The sequence below is a fragment of the Podarcis tiliguerta genome, assembly GCF_965153285.1.
Source record: "Podarcis tiliguerta genome assembly, chromosome: 1".
Lineage (NCBI taxonomy): Eukaryota > Metazoa > Chordata > Lepidosauria > Squamata > Lacertidae > Podarcis > Podarcis tiliguerta.
Genome location: NC_139534.1, coordinates 42,707,358 through 42,726,846, shown reverse-complemented (window position 1 = coordinate 42,726,846; position 19,489 = coordinate 42,707,358). Strand labels below are relative to the sequence as shown.

The 19,489-nt window shown below is 38.9% G+C and overlaps 1 protein-coding gene across 3 annotated transcripts in view; it reads right to left on the bottom strand.

Moving 5' to 3' along the window:
* Nucleotides 1–19,489, bottom strand: part of DPP10 (dipeptidyl peptidase like 10) — a 542,405-nt gene that overhangs the window by 52,075 nt on the left and 470,841 nt on the right. For all 3 annotated transcript variants that reach the window (XM_083408081.1, XM_083408080.1, XM_083408082.1), the window contains 2 exons: nucleotides 13,625–13,677; nucleotides 13,461–13,542 (listed from right to left, as the gene is read on the bottom strand). In XM_083408081.1, the coding sequence (XP_083264207.1) occupies nucleotides 13,461–13,542; nucleotides 13,625–13,677 (135 nt within the window). The remainder of the gene's footprint in view (nucleotides 1–13,460; nucleotides 13,543–13,624; nucleotides 13,678–19,489) is intronic.

Genomic DNA, 19,489 nt, shown 5'->3' with positions numbered 1-19,489 from the left:
CATAACCTACAGGCATGAAATGGAAGTGTTGCTTGTTTCTCTAGCCTTCTAAAAATATTACTACGTATATTAGATTGTAGCCCCAAGGTATAAGATTCACAGGTTTAAGACTGAACGTTGTGTAAGCAGACTTCTACCTGTGCCGTGGGACTTCACCTTCCCCTCCTTCCCCACTGTACCCCCAAAATCTGCCCTGGAAGATCTTCCAAAGATGAGAAATCCATTCCACCAATTGTGTCCATTCCACTGGTGGGCACTGTTGAATTGCACCCAAAAGTAGTACTGTATGTTATTTATAGGGCTAATGAAGATAATATTCATTATTTATTTTTAATACTAATCTCAGCTACCAATCTACTCAATAAAAGAATTGTTTTCTGTTTCTCTACTCCTGTATCATCTTGGAAAAGATGCAAAGCATTCATAAACTTTCACTTAAAAGTTCTATTAGCTATGCTATAACTTATCAGATCCACATAAACATGCTGTCTACTGGAGAGACTCTTGCACCCACTTTGCTCCTCCATGGTCCTTTTAGCATGGACAGCATGCTGCAGCAGCTAAGCCAAAGTCTGACTGAACCCTGGATTGTGGGGTTAAGGTCTCTCCTTCCTAAACACAATCATGAGTGGTGGTGGAAGAGTGTGTACTCACTTCACTCCTCTTTGGGAGCAGGCTAAGAATGGCTGACTCTTGGACCATGCCAGCTGAATTTGTTCCCTTTTGGCTGCTCATCCATTTATATTAGCTGGCTTGAATTGCACTGCCAACCTGCACAACACAAGGAAAAATATGCTACCTGACCAAGAAACTAAAGACTAAGTAGGATTTATTTTTTTTAAGTCGCCCTCTGTTATGGGACTACAATTCCCATCATTCCTGACCACTGGTCTTGCTAGCTAGGAATGATGGAAGTTGTAGTCCAAAAACAGCTGGAGACCCAAGTTTGGGAAACACTGGTCTAATTGATATGATATAATTTATGATCATGAGATGACCACGCAAAAATGTCACTAATAGGTATAGGAAGTTGTATTATTCAGGTCACAGTGCTCAATCCAATATAAATTTTGTGCATCTTCCAAAGCTTAGATATCTGACTGTCAGCTCACCACTATAGTCGTATATAATATTTAGAAGAATTTCTTGTGTTTTCCTTACCCAAATTAGTCTGAGTGTAATTTGCACTGCCAGCACTTCAAAGTTGTTGTTTGCTATGTTATTAATAAAGCTATGGCCCTTTAACCTCATATGGTTGTCATGTGTGTTCATTCTGGTGTGTGGGTGTGAGAGGGACATCACATCTGTATAGCACTTTCACGGTTTTTAAAGTGTTTCACAAACATTATCAAGTTGTAATTCTTACAACAGCCCTGTAGGGTAAAGCATCAAAACATTGTGAGGTATGTATTTCTTTTTCTGTAATTTCTTTCACTGTATCAATACTATATTGCAAGTACTGAATGTTCAGTGCAGTCCTATATATTATGATGATATATAGCATAATTCTGAAACTGCAGTTCTCCTGAAAATAGTTGAAAGAGAAATTGCTTACATGGTATCATATATAGATTCAAGTGTGTTCTCATAAATTTATTGGTGGCTTTGTGCCTAAAAAGCTTTCCCTGATTTTTGGCATGAAGATAAGAAATAAATTGAAAAAGGCAAGAGGTGGAACCAGGCTATATTACCTTGCATGAAAATCCTTCTTTTTATATTTTTTTTAAAGAAAGCTTTTCTCCTAACTGTCCCTGTGTGAAGACTAATACCTTTGATTGCAATTTATTTAGTGATTAGTAAATTTGAAATATTTACAAGCTGGGACACAAATACATGCACACACATGCATATTTCCATGTTACATCACAGAGCTCTTATCCTTTGGCAGTCCCATTCATGTACCATTTTGTTATTTAATAAATATATCTTTGGAAATTAGGATTAGAGGGGGCTTAAGAGTTTATCATAATCACATTTTTATGATACTGTGAAGAATTAAGGGCGCAGTCACATTAACATGGTACCTCTGTAAGGAAGCCTCCATGATATTGTATATTTATAGTTTCATAATAAAATGAAATGTTAATCATCCAGCTAAAGTAATTGTCATCTCTATGATGATAAAAACAAAGGTTTCAGGACCCAGTTACTGGTTCACATGCCGTTATCTGAACAGACATTAATGGAATTGCTGATTTCATGGTTTGGCAAGCGCTTCTGATACTTCAAGGCAGTGGTTTTCACCCTTTTTGAGTCCAGGGCTCCCTTGACCAGCTACGTTCTTTCTGTGGCTCCCCTGGGAATCCCCACTTATGCAAGGGTTTCATTCTGGACCACTGTTCACATCGCCAGGATGAGAGTAAGTGGGGATCCTCTCTACTCTGTCCCTGCCCCACCCCTTTCTAGTGCCATTTTCAATGTGTGTGTAAGTGGGAGTGTGCGTGCTGATTGTGCACAAGTGAGGATTCCCCCGTACCAGGTAAAAACTTGTGTTGTTTTGCCATTTAGTGGTTTTGCATATTTTTGTTTTGGGGCAAAGGTGTCCTGCCTGACCTCACCTTTGTGTTTGGTCTGGGTCTCTCCCCCCCCCCCCCCGCGCCTTTGATGCAGCGGAGAAGGAGAGCTAGGAGGGGGAATAGAGAGAGAAGCCACTGTTTCTGCAGAGGCATGTACATTTTATCTTTAATGTGGGGTGGCAGGGTTTGTTTTTTAAAGAAGAGGGTGTGAGAGGAAAGGGCACACATATGGAGAGAGAGACGGGAAGGAAAAGGAAGAGGGAGCAATACAGAGAGGAGCTTCTACGTAGCGCACCAAAATTGTACAGGGGGAAGGACTAAGAATCTAGGACATATCTGGGAGAAGGTGGTGTGGATTGGCGAGAGTAGGCAGGAACAAGGAAGGGGAAGGGGAAGGCAGTGGCATGGAGGACGAGGAGGGAAGAAAGGTTGGCTGGGACGCCCCTGAACATTCTTCAAGTCTCCCCAGTGAGCTGTGGGTCGCCAGCTGAAAACGACTGCTTTAAGGTGAAGAATTCTTAGTGCCCACTGCAAACATTAATCAAATGAAGAGAATAGCATCACCATTTCCAAGCATGTGCATGCACACACTCTCTCTCTCTCCAAAGACAATATAAAAAGGCAAGTTAAAAGACTATATTATTGTAAGGCAGTTTGAGCTACAATACCATAGCATAATATCTCTAACCTATTTTGGCTCCATTGTCTTCTTAAACTCAAGCAATCAGTACTCATCCAGGAACAGTAAGCTTATTATTATGCAATCAGGTTACCTCACAAGTTCTTGACAAACACACCCCTTGCAGATACAGGACAAAGGAAATTCTCTGCCACAATGTACTTCAAGTCTTTTCCTCTCTAAAAGTACTGCATAAGCTTTATGCCATGAGGTGAGATCGCTCAGGGATGGTGTTTATGTTAGACACACTCACAAGAATCAACGGGTTGAATGAGCAGGTGCCCTTCTGTAAGCTCAAGGCCTCTTCTGCATGCAAAAGAACTTTTTCTGCCTCTGTTCAAGACCACTGTGTAAGACGAGAGAAAGACTATTGAAATGTAGAGGTGTACTTACATCTGTGGCAGGCATTGTGCTTTCTTGCACAAGGTCTTTTTAAATTCTCTCAGAATTTTTATTATTATTATTATTATTATTATTACTTAGCAGCCCTTTTTGTGGCTTTTTATATGCTTTTAAATATTTCCCAACCCCAGGCTTCTTGAAGTTCATCTTTGCTGTGGCGAATTTTGTATTGTAACTGTGTTTCCATGGTTTTGCATTATATGTTACATTTCATGTTACATTTTTACATGCTCTAGCCAGAGCATTTCGGTTATAGGCTGACATAGAAATTAGGACTGTGCACTGGGATCTAGCCGAATCCAAAACTGAGTTGGGCTAATCTGGGTAGATCCCACCTTTGGCCAGCACGGGTTGATAGAGCTCAGGGTCGGCCAACCTGAAGCAATATGGGGTAGTCTAAGGCTGTCATAAGATGGGACATCAGGTGACGGGTGGGGGGGGGGATAAGGAAAGGCAGGCAGCTTCTGCAAAGAGTAGCGCAGAGCCGTTTGCAAAGGGGCTTTCAATCAGTCACACATTGCACTTGGCTTTGTGTACCTGTTCCCAGTAGGGGAACATCAGTACACAGTCAAACTGAGCAAAACTGAACCCAAAATTAAGCACAAAAATGGCTGAAAGTCATATTCCTTTTCAGGAGGTCAATACAGATGGGTTGTATTTAGGCACTGAAGGCGGCAAAATGTTGAGCAGAGACAGACTCGCCAAATGTCCCTATTTTCCAGGGATGTCCTTGATTTAGAGAAGCTATCCCAGTTTCTGAATTGATCCCAGAATGTCCCGCTTTTCCTTAGGATACCCCTATTTTCATTGATGAAATATTGAAGGGTATGGAGTTATCCAACACCTGACCTGTCTGAAGGAAGCCCTATACAGTGGTATCTCAGGTTTAAAGAACTTAATTCATTCTGGAGATCCGTTCTTAACCTGAAACTGTTCTTAACCTGAAGACCACTTTAGCTAATGGGGCCTCCTGCTGCAGCCGTGCCGCCAGAGCACAATTTCTGTTCTCATCCTGAAGCAAAGTTCTTAACCCGAGGTAATATTTCTGGGTTAGCGGAGTCTGTAAACTGAAGCATCTGTAGCCTGAAGCGTATGTAACCCGAGGTACCACTGTATAAGGATGTTTTTTATGTTTAATGTTTTATTATGTTTTTTAATATAGGAAGCTGCCTAGAGTGCAGGGGCAATTCAATAAGATGTGTGGGGTATAAATAGTAAAATTATCATTATGCAATGGGATGTCCCTATTTTCATCAGAAAAATGTTGAAGGGTATGCAGAAAGTGAGAGAGGGATAGGCATAGGGTTTTGCACAGCATCAAAAGCACAGAAGAGGCCCTTGGGATTCCTAGGCTGAGTGTAAGTGTGACTTTAGCTATGTTGATGGCAGAGGAGAAAGATTTTTTATCACACTATTCCATCCGTTAGATTACTCCCACCAAATGGCTTTCAATACAAAAGTCACAAATGCAGTAAAAACTATTCAGACTCTTCCTGAGGTACTTTGGACCCAAGCCATTTAGGGCTTTAAAGGTCAGTGTCAGCATTTTATCAGCTGATTGATGGGAAAAGAGGATTGAAATTGGATAAGTACAATGCACCATCAAAGATAATGGAATTATTCATTGTACGTTTCAAGGATCAGTAGGTTTTGTGACAATTTACCCTCTGCACACCAGGTTTGATAACCTCCTTAAACTTAATGTTCTAGACTAATAGATAATAACAAATGTCTGATGTCTTGATGTAGTGAGTACACAAGAATTCACACCTCACTGAAACTTTTTTGTGTGATTTGCAATAAACATATGGGAATATTCTAACCATAGCATATTGCTGAGAATATTAATCTTGTATTCTTGTCAGTCCTGCTTGTTTATTTTATTGTCTTATTTCTTATATTTTTAAACTTTTCTGTATTATATAATATTGTAAGACAGGACTAGTACTGGGCCCACAGAAAAATGAAGCAAAGTGCTGAAAAGAAGTTGTGTGTCAAACAGTGGTGAAAAATCAACCCAAAAGATCAGGGGAGCACATTTCACAGGCAGGTAAAATGTTCACAAAATGGGTATTTATTAAGTCAAAATAAAAGCTGCAGGATCTTTGGTTCCATCAGACTAAAATCTAGTTTTATACAGAATGTGGATTGTGCAAAAATATAAAAGGGTCAGTAAAAATATTGTCACCCCAAGAGTGTAAATACTGAAAGACGTGTAATAAAGGATCTCATTGTTTAGTTTGGACTCTTCCATTTTCCTAAAAATGGAGAACAAATAGGAACATCAAAAGGAAGTGAACTGAACAAGGTCAACGGAGCATGGCAAATCTAAATGGTGAAGTCCACTGCAACATGATGAAGATTATTGAAATTACTGGATGGTTACAAAGTGAAATATACTCCATGTTGATTTCCAGGAATAAATGTTGTCAGGATATCCTGCTTATATTCAGGTAATCAGCTTCTCTATCATCCATGACACGAATAACTAAACATCCAATTCTTCAGCTCCCATTACATTAAAAGTCTAGCCTATATGACATGTCTCCTTGATGTGATATTGCCAGCTAATTAGCTGAATGATTTAAAGCCTTCAAGATGTTTTCCCATATGAGCTAGTTGCATATCCATTTGTTCTTTTTCCTGTTCCTGTGTATATAATTGAGCCAACCTCAAAAAGAGTGGATGAAATTACTCCATCACAAGTAAATGGACAAGAATCATGTTTTCCTGGTTATCAGTATGCAATGCTCAACATTGAGATAAAACATGAATTTCTTTGAAGTTTGGAATAATTATTAACATGTTTCTTTACCATGCAATCCATAATACACATATACTCAGAAGTATATATTCAGAAGTATGCTGAAGTCATCTTGAGTTCCATGAAGCTTAATCCAAGGTAAGTGGGTATCAAATTATAAACCCAATGTAACAAAATAAGAAGGGACCAAACGTTTTATACAGGTGGTAAACATTTTAGGCGTGTCCAATTGAAGCATGATTGCTTACGTCCAGGTCCTTTTGGACCCAGAAGGGGGCAGGGTGGGGTATAATGGGGCGGGTCACACTTATGTACACTCCGCTGATGCACACCTGGATCGGAAACAGAACCCCCACACAAAATGGCCACCACCTGTATTTAATATGTGCAGATAATTCTAGACATGCAAACTCAGATGCTACTCCCCTGAGTTCAATGAAACAGAGTTCTAATGAAGTGTGTATAGAATCACAGCCTAAGCCAGCAATCCAAACCTGCTGATGTGACCACTTAGGCTCTGCTGATCAACCACTGCATCCACAGTCCAGACATTCACTCCTAGCATCACTAATTGAATACATATGCCATGCTAGACAAGGGAGAGTAAAAGATAAAGAGACAAAGGAAGGCTGGCTGTGTATATCACAATTTTCATTACTAAGCTTTCAGCCATAACTTGACATGCACTTTCAAGCTTTTCTGTTCCAGGCTGGGAACATAGATCAATACAATTAAAGCTGAAATTCCAAAGAAGCTATATTCTGAATCTGAATCAGATGAGATTCTGAATCTGGATTTGAATCTGAATGTTTATAATCTGAATCTGGATTTGTTATATCCTATACCCCCAGAATTACAACCTTTATCTTAAGACCAAAGTGAATGCTTGACATTCACCCTTAATATATTTGGGGCAACACATCATATCCTTATTTATAATCAAAGTGTTCCTCATAATAATAAAAAAGCACCATAAACAGGAAAAAATGTGATACCTTAATTGTAGAATGCTCTCCCCTTTGAAATTTAGCAAGTATCTACTCTGTTTTCACTCAGATGTACCTTAAAATGTGGCTCTTCAGTCATACCTTTGAAAGTTAATAATGCCCAGCTGGAATGACAGTGTTCTTTTACAGTTTCTGTGATGAATGGGTAGGTGCATTTTATTCTGCTCTTAATTATTAGGGAGTGTACATTTTTAGACTGATATTCTTTTCACCGGTCACAAAATCTCTGGATGTAGGGTAGGGTATAAATGATAGAAATAATAATAAAATAAATGAATAAATAAAAATATCCTGAAGGACTTTTAAACTTCTGAAACATGTCATCAAATTCAAGTGATCTAAAGGGTTAACCTTAAAAAGGAGTGTGAGCAACAAATCTTCCCCTTGCTTCAGAAATACAGAGATAGCAGAAAACTTGTCCTTGTCTTGTAGGCTTTGTGATCAAAACCTACATGTAACATTGACAGTGACACCATTATCAAATAACAATGCACAATCATAATAAATACCAGCAATTATTTCACCCATTCACCAGTGGTACTTCTTCTTCTAAGCAATGTGAATGATACAATTACAGCTTGTCACAGTGGGAGTCCTTAATTAAGACAAAAACATAAAATATATGGGAGTGGGAGAGGTGTATTCAGATAGGTTCATTAAACGTACTTTGTTTCTTTCTCAGAATCTCATTAGTCTATCACAGCTCATTGGGCAAAACCCCTAAATGTGGCTAGGATAAGTGTGGCATATAGAATCTTAAGAAAATGGGAAAGGGCTCTGTATTATCTCTGCTCTGCTTGAGTTGCAGCAATGCCATTATCTATCTGACAGTTGTGCTTTAGCATTATAATTTTTACAACTGCACATTACCTAGAGGACTATTACATCTCAATTGGTGTTTCATTGGTTATGCATATCCGGAACATGGAATGACACATATTCATCAGAACACAGCTAGAAATGTCTCTCCCCACCCTCAACATACAGACATACTTTTGAATAAGCTGAGTTGTGGCAAGAACTAACATAAAGCAGGTCCCAGGTGGTCTCAGAATTGCTTGTGCAAATAAATATACTCCAAATCTGTGGAATTGGATATGAGACAGGCCACTGTTGTTATAGCCAAAACACAGCCATCATTATAAAGGAGACAATGTATGGCATGCAGTTTGAAGCAAATAAAAATAAAAATACTGTTTATGGGGGATGCTCTGAGTTAGTCGTGCAGATGCAACTTTTTGCATTTAATTGTGGTTTGAACATACATCTGGTCTCAGGGGGGAAAACCCACCTAGCTTGGAATTCAGTGACCCACCCTGCAAAATTTAGGAAGTATTTAATGACATAGTTTGAAAGAATTGAGGCAGTGAAGGGGCAAGAATCAATGCAGAAATGAAATCAGGTCTCTAAAGAATGCAACAAAGTCCACATTCAAAGCTGATTTCCCTCTGCAATGGCAGCTATACAGATTTAGCCTCCCAAAGTAGGAATTGCTGGAATTGCAGAATTTCTGCTGCTACAACAAGGATCTGCTTGCTTTGTGTTATTTTCTTGTGAAAGTCAATGCTTATATTAAAATGTGAAGCTCTGGTAATTAAGTAAGTAAATGATGAATTCACACCAAACTGGCTTTGATGTATCTGAAAGGAACAGTTGCAGACTCCTTAAGGGTTCTTATTAGATGAGCCTTCGTCATCTAACCATGCATTTTTCTCACAAATAATCCCTCAGATGCCCCAATAAGTCACATATAAAGACAAGTGCACACAAATGCAATTAGGGAGCGTGGCTGGAAACTCTTTACCCACATCCATTAAAAAAAAATTCCTGGGGTTGATTCCTAATTACAACTCAGTTATCAACACATGGTTTTCATAATATATTCAATAAGCATTTTATCTTTCTGTCACTGCTATTACTATTTGTCTCATTAGGACAAGAATGAAAAATAAGTATTCAGGCAATCTTTTGATAGTTCTATTCATGATTTAATACTGTTTCATCTAGCAGCTTAGCAAAAGGCTTTGAAAAAAACACCACAAATAAAAATAGCACCTTTAAAATATTTATTTATAAAGAGGCTTCATTATCATTAATTAATTTCCCACTTGGCTCATGAACTTTGTCATATTTCCCCCTCTTTACATTGCAAATAAATTTTAAAAATCCCAACAGAGTATTCTAAAAATTCCAAGGGTACTAAATACTAATTATGGTGATATAAACTTGTAACTCAGTATCTTCCCCAAAAACCCCACACCAGATGTGTTGCATTGTGTGATAACTATATTTTGAAAGTTGGAATATGTTATATAACTAATAGGAATTAAGCTTCTACAATGAAATGATTTATCCAGCGTGCTATTCCACCATGATTCCTAAGGATGCAAGCAAATGCAAGAATCAGAGACGCTAAACCTTTTACACAGGTTTGTTGGAGAATTTCCAAAGATTTAAAAAGTGAACAGAAGTAGACCTGGTTTTCAGCTAACATTAAGCCAAATGGCTAAACATAGGCACACGAGAATGTGGTTACTAACAGGAAAATTCACGGCTGTTTTGCTCCTCCTTCTGAACTGCTCCTGTACTACTGGACCTAAGCCATCATTTGGCTTAGCATTACATTAAAACTCAGGCTTGTGGTTTATCTCTCTGAGAGACAAATATTCATATCTGCTTCTGGGTGTTTCTTCTAATCCAATTTTCCAAACTGGAATGGAGCAATTGCATTGGGATATTTTTTAAAAAAGTGAACCCTTTCATCCAGTGTTGTTTTCCCAATTTAAATTACCACCTCTGCTTGAAAGCTGGTATTTGTATCTATTCACCTATATATGTCTTATATTTGTGCTATTCCTTTCTTATTATCCTATGTTTGACTGTAATATAGCCTGTGTTGATCTGATTTAATAGAAAAGCAAACTTTAAAAAAAATAAACAAGGGCAGAATTAATTCTTTTCACAAAATCAGAGTTTAGAAAATAAACATTTAGGCTTTTCATTGGTGTTACATGTTTAAGAGACCACGAATGCTCTTGGAAGAAGCCAGAACTCGCACCAGAAGAAATATATGCTTTCTTTTTAGGATAAAGAAAGATTGGAAGGATGGAAAAGATCCCATTCCTGAGACAATATATAGAAGGCAAATAGCATATACCTGGCTTGCTATTGTCTTCAACAACTGCCTCAGCGCTGTGGAGTGAAGGTGGGAAGAAGCTAACTGTTTCCTTGAAAACTTGCTTTGGGGACAACTAAGCTATTAGTGTTCCCTAAAAAGTGACAATACTTTCTGCAACACATCTTCTAAGTTGTCCCCACTCCCCTTTGCTAGCAAACAAAACCAAAGACAAAAAGAGCAGGTAACATGGAGAAACCATAGCTTAATGTGGCATTACCATTTGCCAAGTGGTAACTTACCACCATATAAATATAAAAGCTGGATTGTCTGGATTGCAAGACCAGGCGCAGTTAGCCCGGGTTCACTGGGGGCAGGCGGTGTGAGAGTACCAGTAAAGATAGGAAAAGTGCTTGAGATAAATATGGCCACAACTTTATTGACCACAGGTGTAAGTCCTAGCCCAATTGCTGGTTGATTGCTCCTTTAGGGTTGATTCTGGGTTAAGGGATCCTCCTGTGTTCAGATCAAATGAAGGCAGACCTGCTACACCACCACTTGTGACATTTTAAAGCCTGTTAACCCCTGTCTGGGTCTTTGGACAAAAGTTTTTCCTTGGACCCCTTTACCAGAGTAGCCTTAACAGCTGGTTTCAGTTTTGGCTCAGGATTCAGTGACCAGAACTAATTTTGGAGTGCACAGAAGGAGGAGGAAGCTCCGTCGCACAAATGGACACCCTCCTGTGGCACTTCCGCTGATGGGACTGGTTAGGTGAATCCTGCTTAACTAGTTTAGATACACATTTTGCTAAAGTTTTATATTCACCCAAACAATTTTTAAAATAGGTCATACTGCACTGTTACAGTATCACAAGCTGATATTTTACATCAACGCAACTGTGCACCTCTTAGACAATTGCTTAAGGTTATGATTTCAAGTCTACGTTTAACCAAAATGCATGACATTAGCCTCCTTTTTCCACAGGAATCTTAATTCCCAGCCATCTTGTTTATCTGTTCAAATATTTCCCTACCCTTCCATACATAACAATTAGACAAAATCATTCTTTGCTTCCAGTGCTTTTACACACACACACACACACACACACACACACAGTCTTTTTCAAATGTTTCAGGGATATGCAATTTGATGAAGCAACAGTCAGTCACAAGGGGTGTTCTTGGTTATGTTCCATTATATTGTTAGCTGCCTGTGTTACATAGCCAAGTGTGAAGAAATAAGCCCACTCTTCCTGGAAACATCTTGCAGCATATATAGGGGAACCTTTATGTCTTCTGTACTTACCTGCCTTTCTGTCAAGAGTGCATGCTACAGTTAGCTGCTCTCCTCATATTTCCGACATATTTAATTTTGTCGTTATGCTCTGATGTATTGCTAAATTAGCATAGTTAATTATTTAAACATTACCAATCATGTTCCAGATGGATGCAATTACTTCTCCCTTCAGCACTGTTTCCTGCCCCTATTTGTTTAATGTGATGCACCCTAACCAGAGGCATTTTTCACCATTCGTGCAATCTTGATTAACGATACATGAATCAGTATATCCTTACCAAGTGCTTGGCTGTATAGACTATTAGAAAATTTCTGTCTCTTATCAGAAGCTGCATGTGTGTGCCCAGCTCCAAGATCACAACCCAAAGCAACAATAAAACATACTCATTTTTGAATATGTGTGTGTTTGCACCAACTCCTAGGGGCCCAGGTCCCTTCAAATATTTGAACTACCCCCTCCATTTATGGGCATTCCTTTCTTTTCAACACTTGGGCTTCATTTCACAACAAGCCCTGTAAAAGAACTTGTAAAAGCATTGTTGGATGGCAAGAAAGCTGGGATTGGGCAAAAACCTCTGACATGGCCCTCCCTATTGGAGCTAGAAGGGGTATGTGTGCAAGGGGGTGGGAGCAAGGAGAGAAATCCCAGCACCTCAACTTCCAAACAAGAAGAGGAAACTGGTTTGCATTCGCTGGCTACTTCTGCAAAGTATGTGCGTGTATGTTGCACAATCTGTCTGCCACACATATTTCCAACAGCAGGAGAAGCTCCCATTGACAGTCCCAGATATCTCAGATACCCCAGAGCTATGCAGTCATCTTTGCTTAGCTCTGGCCAAACATATGAAGAATTCTGTTTAATTGCCACACTTTGAATAATAGTTGTGGACCTCTGAGCTATTGTGTGTGTATGGGAGCTCTGCACCTGGGAGGAATTCCCTATTCGTTTCACTGGAAAATCCCAAATAAATGCCTCTGTTGAAATAAGCAGGCTATCAAAAAATGTGGTAGAGTTCCATCTCCTCCAATGGAACTCTGGACTGAATTAAAAGTATTCAGAAGAGTCACAAGACTTCGAATGCACTGAACCAATAAATGATTTCACTGAGTCTTTAAAGGTATCTTGTATTTATACTTCTTTGCAATTATACTCTCTTTTCCTCCCTGGGAGCACTCAAGAGATGTCACTTAAGACAGTAAATGTGGAATCCCTAGACTTGTCTCTCAGACTTACTGAGCTCAGGATAAGGACAGGAGCTTGTCCTCTTCAACAATAAAAACTAATAAGCCCAAAGGGATGGTCACTGGATGTGTGAGGTGTGAAGGTGGCTTGCTGTGTACTTGGCAAAGTGGGCAGAGGTGCCATTCAGCCAACTACATCACAAGTTCATGGGGATGCTGGTAGACAGGTATATACATCACAACCTACTGCAGGCTAATTAATGAATAAAGTATCTCTTATTTAATCTGAAATCTAGTGTTTTGTCCCCTTATTCTCAAATGTTTGTGCAGTCTACTCAAGTAGATCCTGAAAGGAAACCTCAAGTGGATTAGAACATATAAAAGGACTAAATGCTTAGAAATGCATAATAATAACCATAATTCCTTTATATTTTATCCCCCCACTTAACAGCCCCTTTAAAGTACAATCACAGATAAATATGAAAATTATTTGTCTTACCAGTTGCTGGCCTTGTACACCCCATGCTGCATACTGTAAAACTGAATCCTCTACCTCCGGAGGGTTTAACTCCCAAACTTCCCTTGAAAAAAGGTAAACATTTTACTTGAACACATTTGCACCATTACATGGCACAGAACAGCATCTATATAACACCATCTTACCTCGTACGTATGTTATATATCACATATGAAGCCGTATACGAGTAATGAAAAACCTGTAAAACAAGGAGAAAAAGTAGACATGAGCACCGTCATGGGATACATTTGGAAAACTTGGGGAGAAGAAAACTTTTATTCATGGTGTTAGATATCCCATTGTCTAAATTGACATGGCAGGCTTGCATAAGTGGGCTTGGTCTGCGCTAAGCTGTGCTATCTTTAGCTGTTAGTACTCTTTGTTCCAGTTCACAAGTACATGTTTATTGTCACTTAATGAGTATAACACCATTCAGTGACATGCATCTTTGAATATGCACCACAGATCAAATACTAAAGATTGAACTTTCAAACATTATCATGAGCACAATACTTCCCAGTGGAATCATACATTCAGCTGTGTGAGTTATGAAGCATTAAATAATCACGAAAAGAGAAGTCAAGAGAGGTACTTGCATGTGTGTGAATACGGTCAGGATAAAGTGTCACTGGAGACCACATGATTTTTGTGCTGAATTGTAGCCTAGATTTTTTTCTTGTTTGTGCAGTTCAAACAAATAAACACAAACACCCTTGGGATCCTAACATCCATAATTCTACCTTCTAAAACATTTTTTAGTTCTAAAACCACTACGAATCATGCCTGCAAAACTGCAGTAAAGATAAATAACTGCCCTTGGAAACCTGCTGCTTGTACTTTTGATTCAGAATAATTATTTTATCCAAACATATTTGGCTAGGGGGAAAAACCCATTTGTTACAGTGAATTCTTACTAATTATTATAAGGTTTTCCAAAGCTTAATCTAAATTTCAGCTGAAGCAGGGACCTACAACCACAAATTAATAAGGACAATACTCCATCAAAACTATTTCTGTAGACCAACAAACTAAAAATAATTCCTATATGTTTTCAAACCTACAGGCACATTATAAATTAAGTACTTCAAATATTTTCCCCCAGAATGTTGATATATAAGCAGTATTTAATAAAGCACAGAACTGTATTAGCATTCAATTAAAATAGAGGCTGATCTAATATATGCAATACATGGACAGCTCAGAACAACTACAAAAAAGAAGACACTCAAATTTCTGGAATGAAACCCTAGATACAGTTGTATGACCCAATTTCCCACCTTACCTGGAAATTCCCAAATTGCACCCAAGCACGGTGAAGGTGGGAAACACTGCTGTTTGGCTTCAAACAAGCATGGCTGCACAGCCACTGCAGCAACGAGAAACAGCTGGGTTGGAATTTGGACAAGCCCAACTTCAGGTGGGTAATTGGCTTCAGCTTGGCTTCCCAGGGGAGGAGAGGCAGGCCTGGGAGTTGATTAGCCTTTCTCTGGTTGGCCCATGGTCTAGTAAAATAGGCCCAGCCCAGTGTGATAAAGACTTCCCCAGTCTCCTTTCCTAGTTACAGAGGTTGTGCTTTGTTTTTGTTTATCTGGTTCATTTTGCTGTTTTGCCTGTTCCTCAAGATACACTGTGCTATGGTATTAGTCAGACACTGGTTACTTTTACCTGTGGGCTTTTTGCATTCCTTACAGCAACAGTGCTATATGATATTGATATATATTTTTCTTTCACAATTTCCCTTAGCAGTAGAGGCATTGGCCAAGATCTATTGTTGAGTAAAGCAAGGGATCAGCTCCCTGCTCCCCAGTGGAAGATCTTCTTAAAGGCAGTGTTTCTCAAACTTGGGTCTCTAGCTGTTTTTGGACTACAGGTCCCATTATCCCTCACCACTGGTCCTGCTAGCTAGAGATGGTAGGAGTTGTAGTCCCCAAGCAGCTGGAGACCCAAGTTTGGGAAACACTGCCTTAAGGGATAGTGGGATGTTGCCTTGTGCTGGGTTGCAGCACTCCCAAGCTGATGTGGGCCTATATACTTCAGCCCATGAGCTAGGAGCCCTGGACATTGGAGAGCAAGGGGGCTGCACAATGAATAGATCTTGCACTCTGCCATGGTTGTTGTAACCAAAATAAAAGTTGTGGCATTGTTCATCCCATCATTTACTGCTCTGACACCCTATTCTGGGCACACAAACATCAACACAGGAGCTAAAGGTGGCATAGATGCTTCTCTCCCCATACCTCCATTTTATTCTCACAAACAATCCTGGTTGGCTGAGAAACACTGACTGGTCCAAGATGGGCTCCATGCTTCTGTAGGAATTTGAACCCAGGTCCAACACTCTAACTGGCAGTCCAACAACTAAAGTAAGTAAATTTTTATTTATACCCCAGCCAAGACTGGGCTCAGGGCGGCTAATATCAAATGTCAAATACATTAAAACACAAACAATTGATTAAAATACAGCTTAAAAATTAGAATCAGGATAAAATTAAATGACTGCCCATGAAATTAAAACCATAGGGGTCGGGAACCTCAAGTATTCATCAGTGCCATGTATGCAATTATGCTAACGAACTGGAGTTCCAATGACATTCTGTAGCAGGCTTTAAAGTCATCGTCTTCTTTAAAATGGTGTGATACCAACATAAATCCACTGAATTTGAAATTAATTAGGAAAGTTTGAGTAAATGTTCATTATAAGAACCCCAGTCTGCGTGGAAACTGATTCATCCCCACATGGTGAGGAGAGCACAATGTCGAATGAGACAACATGTTGGTGGGGCAATCATTTGGGTCAATGGAATGCAAAATAGCATTCCCATGGGAGGAATTTAAAGGTTCGATGACAAAGACCAAGTGTACTCACTTGATCATGCCCACATGGTTGTGGCTTTCAAACGAACTCTCAAGTCATATGGAAAAACATCATGGAAAAACAACTCCAGCTATCATAGAAAAGCAGCCATACTTGCAAGGATGACTGCAGGTATGATTTAACAGGTAATTAGTACAGTATCATCAGTAATATAAATATTAAAGTCAAAGGAAGATTACATGCATATTTTAATATGGTGATCTTTCTAGGTTTAAATATGGAAATAAGAAACTTACTGTATTTACAATAACATACATTTACATGTTTATATTTAGTATTTCTAAAAGGCTGCTATTATGTTGCCAACAACTTATATTTTAAAAAGCATTAGTTGTTAAATGTGCTTTAGAATAAATTATATTTTATATACATGCAGTAAGGTATTCTATATTCCATTTAATTAATCCTCATTTATGTTTAGTCAAAAATCTTTTAAATATTTATGAGGCTTTTGCTGAAAGTACCACTTATAAACTAAAAAAAATGCAGATTTTATAGATATCCTAGAATCACACTTCAGCCCTCAGTGTGAACAGTTGTTTATTTCAAAGCATTACTACAATAATTAAACAAAGTCAAGGTGCCTCCTTTTCATGGTGTCATACTGAATATAGGGTTGCAGTACCCTATGCATTGCAGGGGGTTGGACTAGATGAACATTGGGGTCCCTTCCAGCTCTACAATTCTAAGATTCTATGATTCTGTACTTCACTGATACACACAAAGAAGGCATCAAACCTTTCTGTTGTATTTGCAAATAACTTCACTAAATACAAAGAGTGTTTATCTAATTAGAGGTTCAGTAGTAAGTGTAAAATGGACACACAGATGTGTTCTAGAAATAAGAAGCTATTAGCTGCTGATGCAAAAAGGAATAAAATAATTATAACATTTCCCTGCAGTTTTGTTTAATATATTGTGATGATATTTTTTTTATTTTCAGTCAGTTAAACAGAGATTACCAAATCTGTATCTTAAGGCACTTCAACATTTGCAGTAGACACCCACTCCCGATTTCTCAACCCTTTGATTTCACTCGATTACAAGCACCTTTAATCTTTACCCAGGCAACTCAAGTGCCCTGATCACATCCTCTATATCTGTTGCTTAGCCTCTGATCCAATTTCCCTGTTATTTGATCTCCATTGACTTGTGACATGCAGCTGACGCTTGCTTATTCCATTCCGGTAGCAGACCCATCTGTGTTGTCCACTCACCTAGCAGTACCAAGGGTGAAGACAACCATAACAGATACAATCCTGTAAACCTTGGAGTAAATCCCATTGGACCCAATGGGGCAAATTACATTTCCCTAATACCATACTAAAAGGAATTAGCAATCCCTCAACAGACAACCTTAGAATAAAAGAATATACAAATTTATTATAGAGAAAGAGAGAGATTGATTGATTGATTGGCAGGCAAGTCCTTAAATAAAAGATTTGTGACTATGCTCAGCAACCCTAAGAATAATTTCAAGTTTCTTGGAAGAAATAAACAGATCCTAAGGCCAAGTGGAGGGAGATAGATATCAGGTGGTGTCTTGTACAGGGGTGTTGGACATATTTCAGCCTGAGGGGAGTATTTCTTTCCGGGCAGCAATCCAGGAACCACATGCCAGTGGCCAGAGGAAAAATGGGTGGAATGATTGATGTAAATGTTATCTTTGTACAGCAAGCTGCTTTCTACACAAGGCCAACATACCCCTCTCTATCCTCCACCCAGGCAAGGAAGGGGCATCATCGGAGTTCGAGGTCACATTGCAGCCAGGCAAAAACACTAAAAGAAGGGAGCAAAGCAGGACCAGTGAGGAGTGTGGCCTGGGCAATGTGCTGTGGGCTACAGCTTGGAGGCCTGCATCTGACCTCTGGGTCCGAGGTTCCCCACCCCTGGTATATGGGAATAAAACAGTGATAATCTACATCTTAAAGAAACACAACAGAGTTTAAATTAACTATAGTTTATATAGTTATGTAAATGCATGGCCATTTTTGTTTTTACTATTCTAGGAAGAGGGGGTGGGGGAATGGAATAATCCAGTACAAAAAGGATGAAGGATAGGGAAGAGGGTTGAGTTAGGTGGGCAGAGCTGAAATTGTAAATTAGCCACAAACTCTTCTGGCGTATCTGAAACCGCTCCCAAACTCAGCAATTTACAGTTTCATAAACACCCTGACCCCAGAGGATCCCAAACTAGCACTCCAGCTTTATAAAACTCAGCACAGGTTGAAACATTCCTGTTTCAGCAAATGTCATTGATGGAGCTGCAGGAGATGCCAAGGTACCAATTAATCCTGACTCGGTGGGATTGCAAATTCTGCCTCTGATCTGAAATCATTATACAGAATACAGAATCAAACATAAACACTATCAATTTTTCTACATAACTGTGGTGAAAGAATTGCACCTGAAAATCTACATATATAAGTGCTGATGGGATATGATGCTGTTCCATTTTTATAATGATACGAAGAAGAGTAACTTCTTAATGATATATTAAATGATGTCTGAATGATATATTTTGAGTCTAACATGAAAGAGGCAATGAAACCCTTTGGTATCGGCTTAGAAAACTAGACTCCTACACCAAGGACAAAATACCCACCCACATCTCAAAATTTTATTGGCCCATTCCATTCCTACAACAAAGCAATATTCTATACTTACTCGGCTTTAACTTATAGAAATCTGACACTGCTAAGATTGCAGTATAAAGAAAATAGAATCAGTACTTAATTTGCCCAGAAAATTTTCAAGCAGCAATAAAAATGACTTATTTTTTTCCTTGTTCTGTCTAAGGGAGAATTGTAGCTTTCCTGTTACTAAAACATCTGATGCAGTTAATAAATTGAAATTAGTAGCAGCATGTCAGTTGCCTATGGCAATGTAGAACTGATAGATAGTAAGAAGAAAATCTCCACTCCAGTTCACAGTGCATCTACTAAATAAATTAGTAAGACCATCAATAAAGTTTAAATTCATTTTATGTTGAAGCACCATTATCAATATAAGATGCAGTCCTTGGCTTGGTAGACTCATTGGGGCAAATAGTCCCATGAATCTCCAAATGTTGGGTTCTAGAGAGAGAACCATGACACACAAGCACTCCTTTGGTGAACCTGAGAATTCTCATATG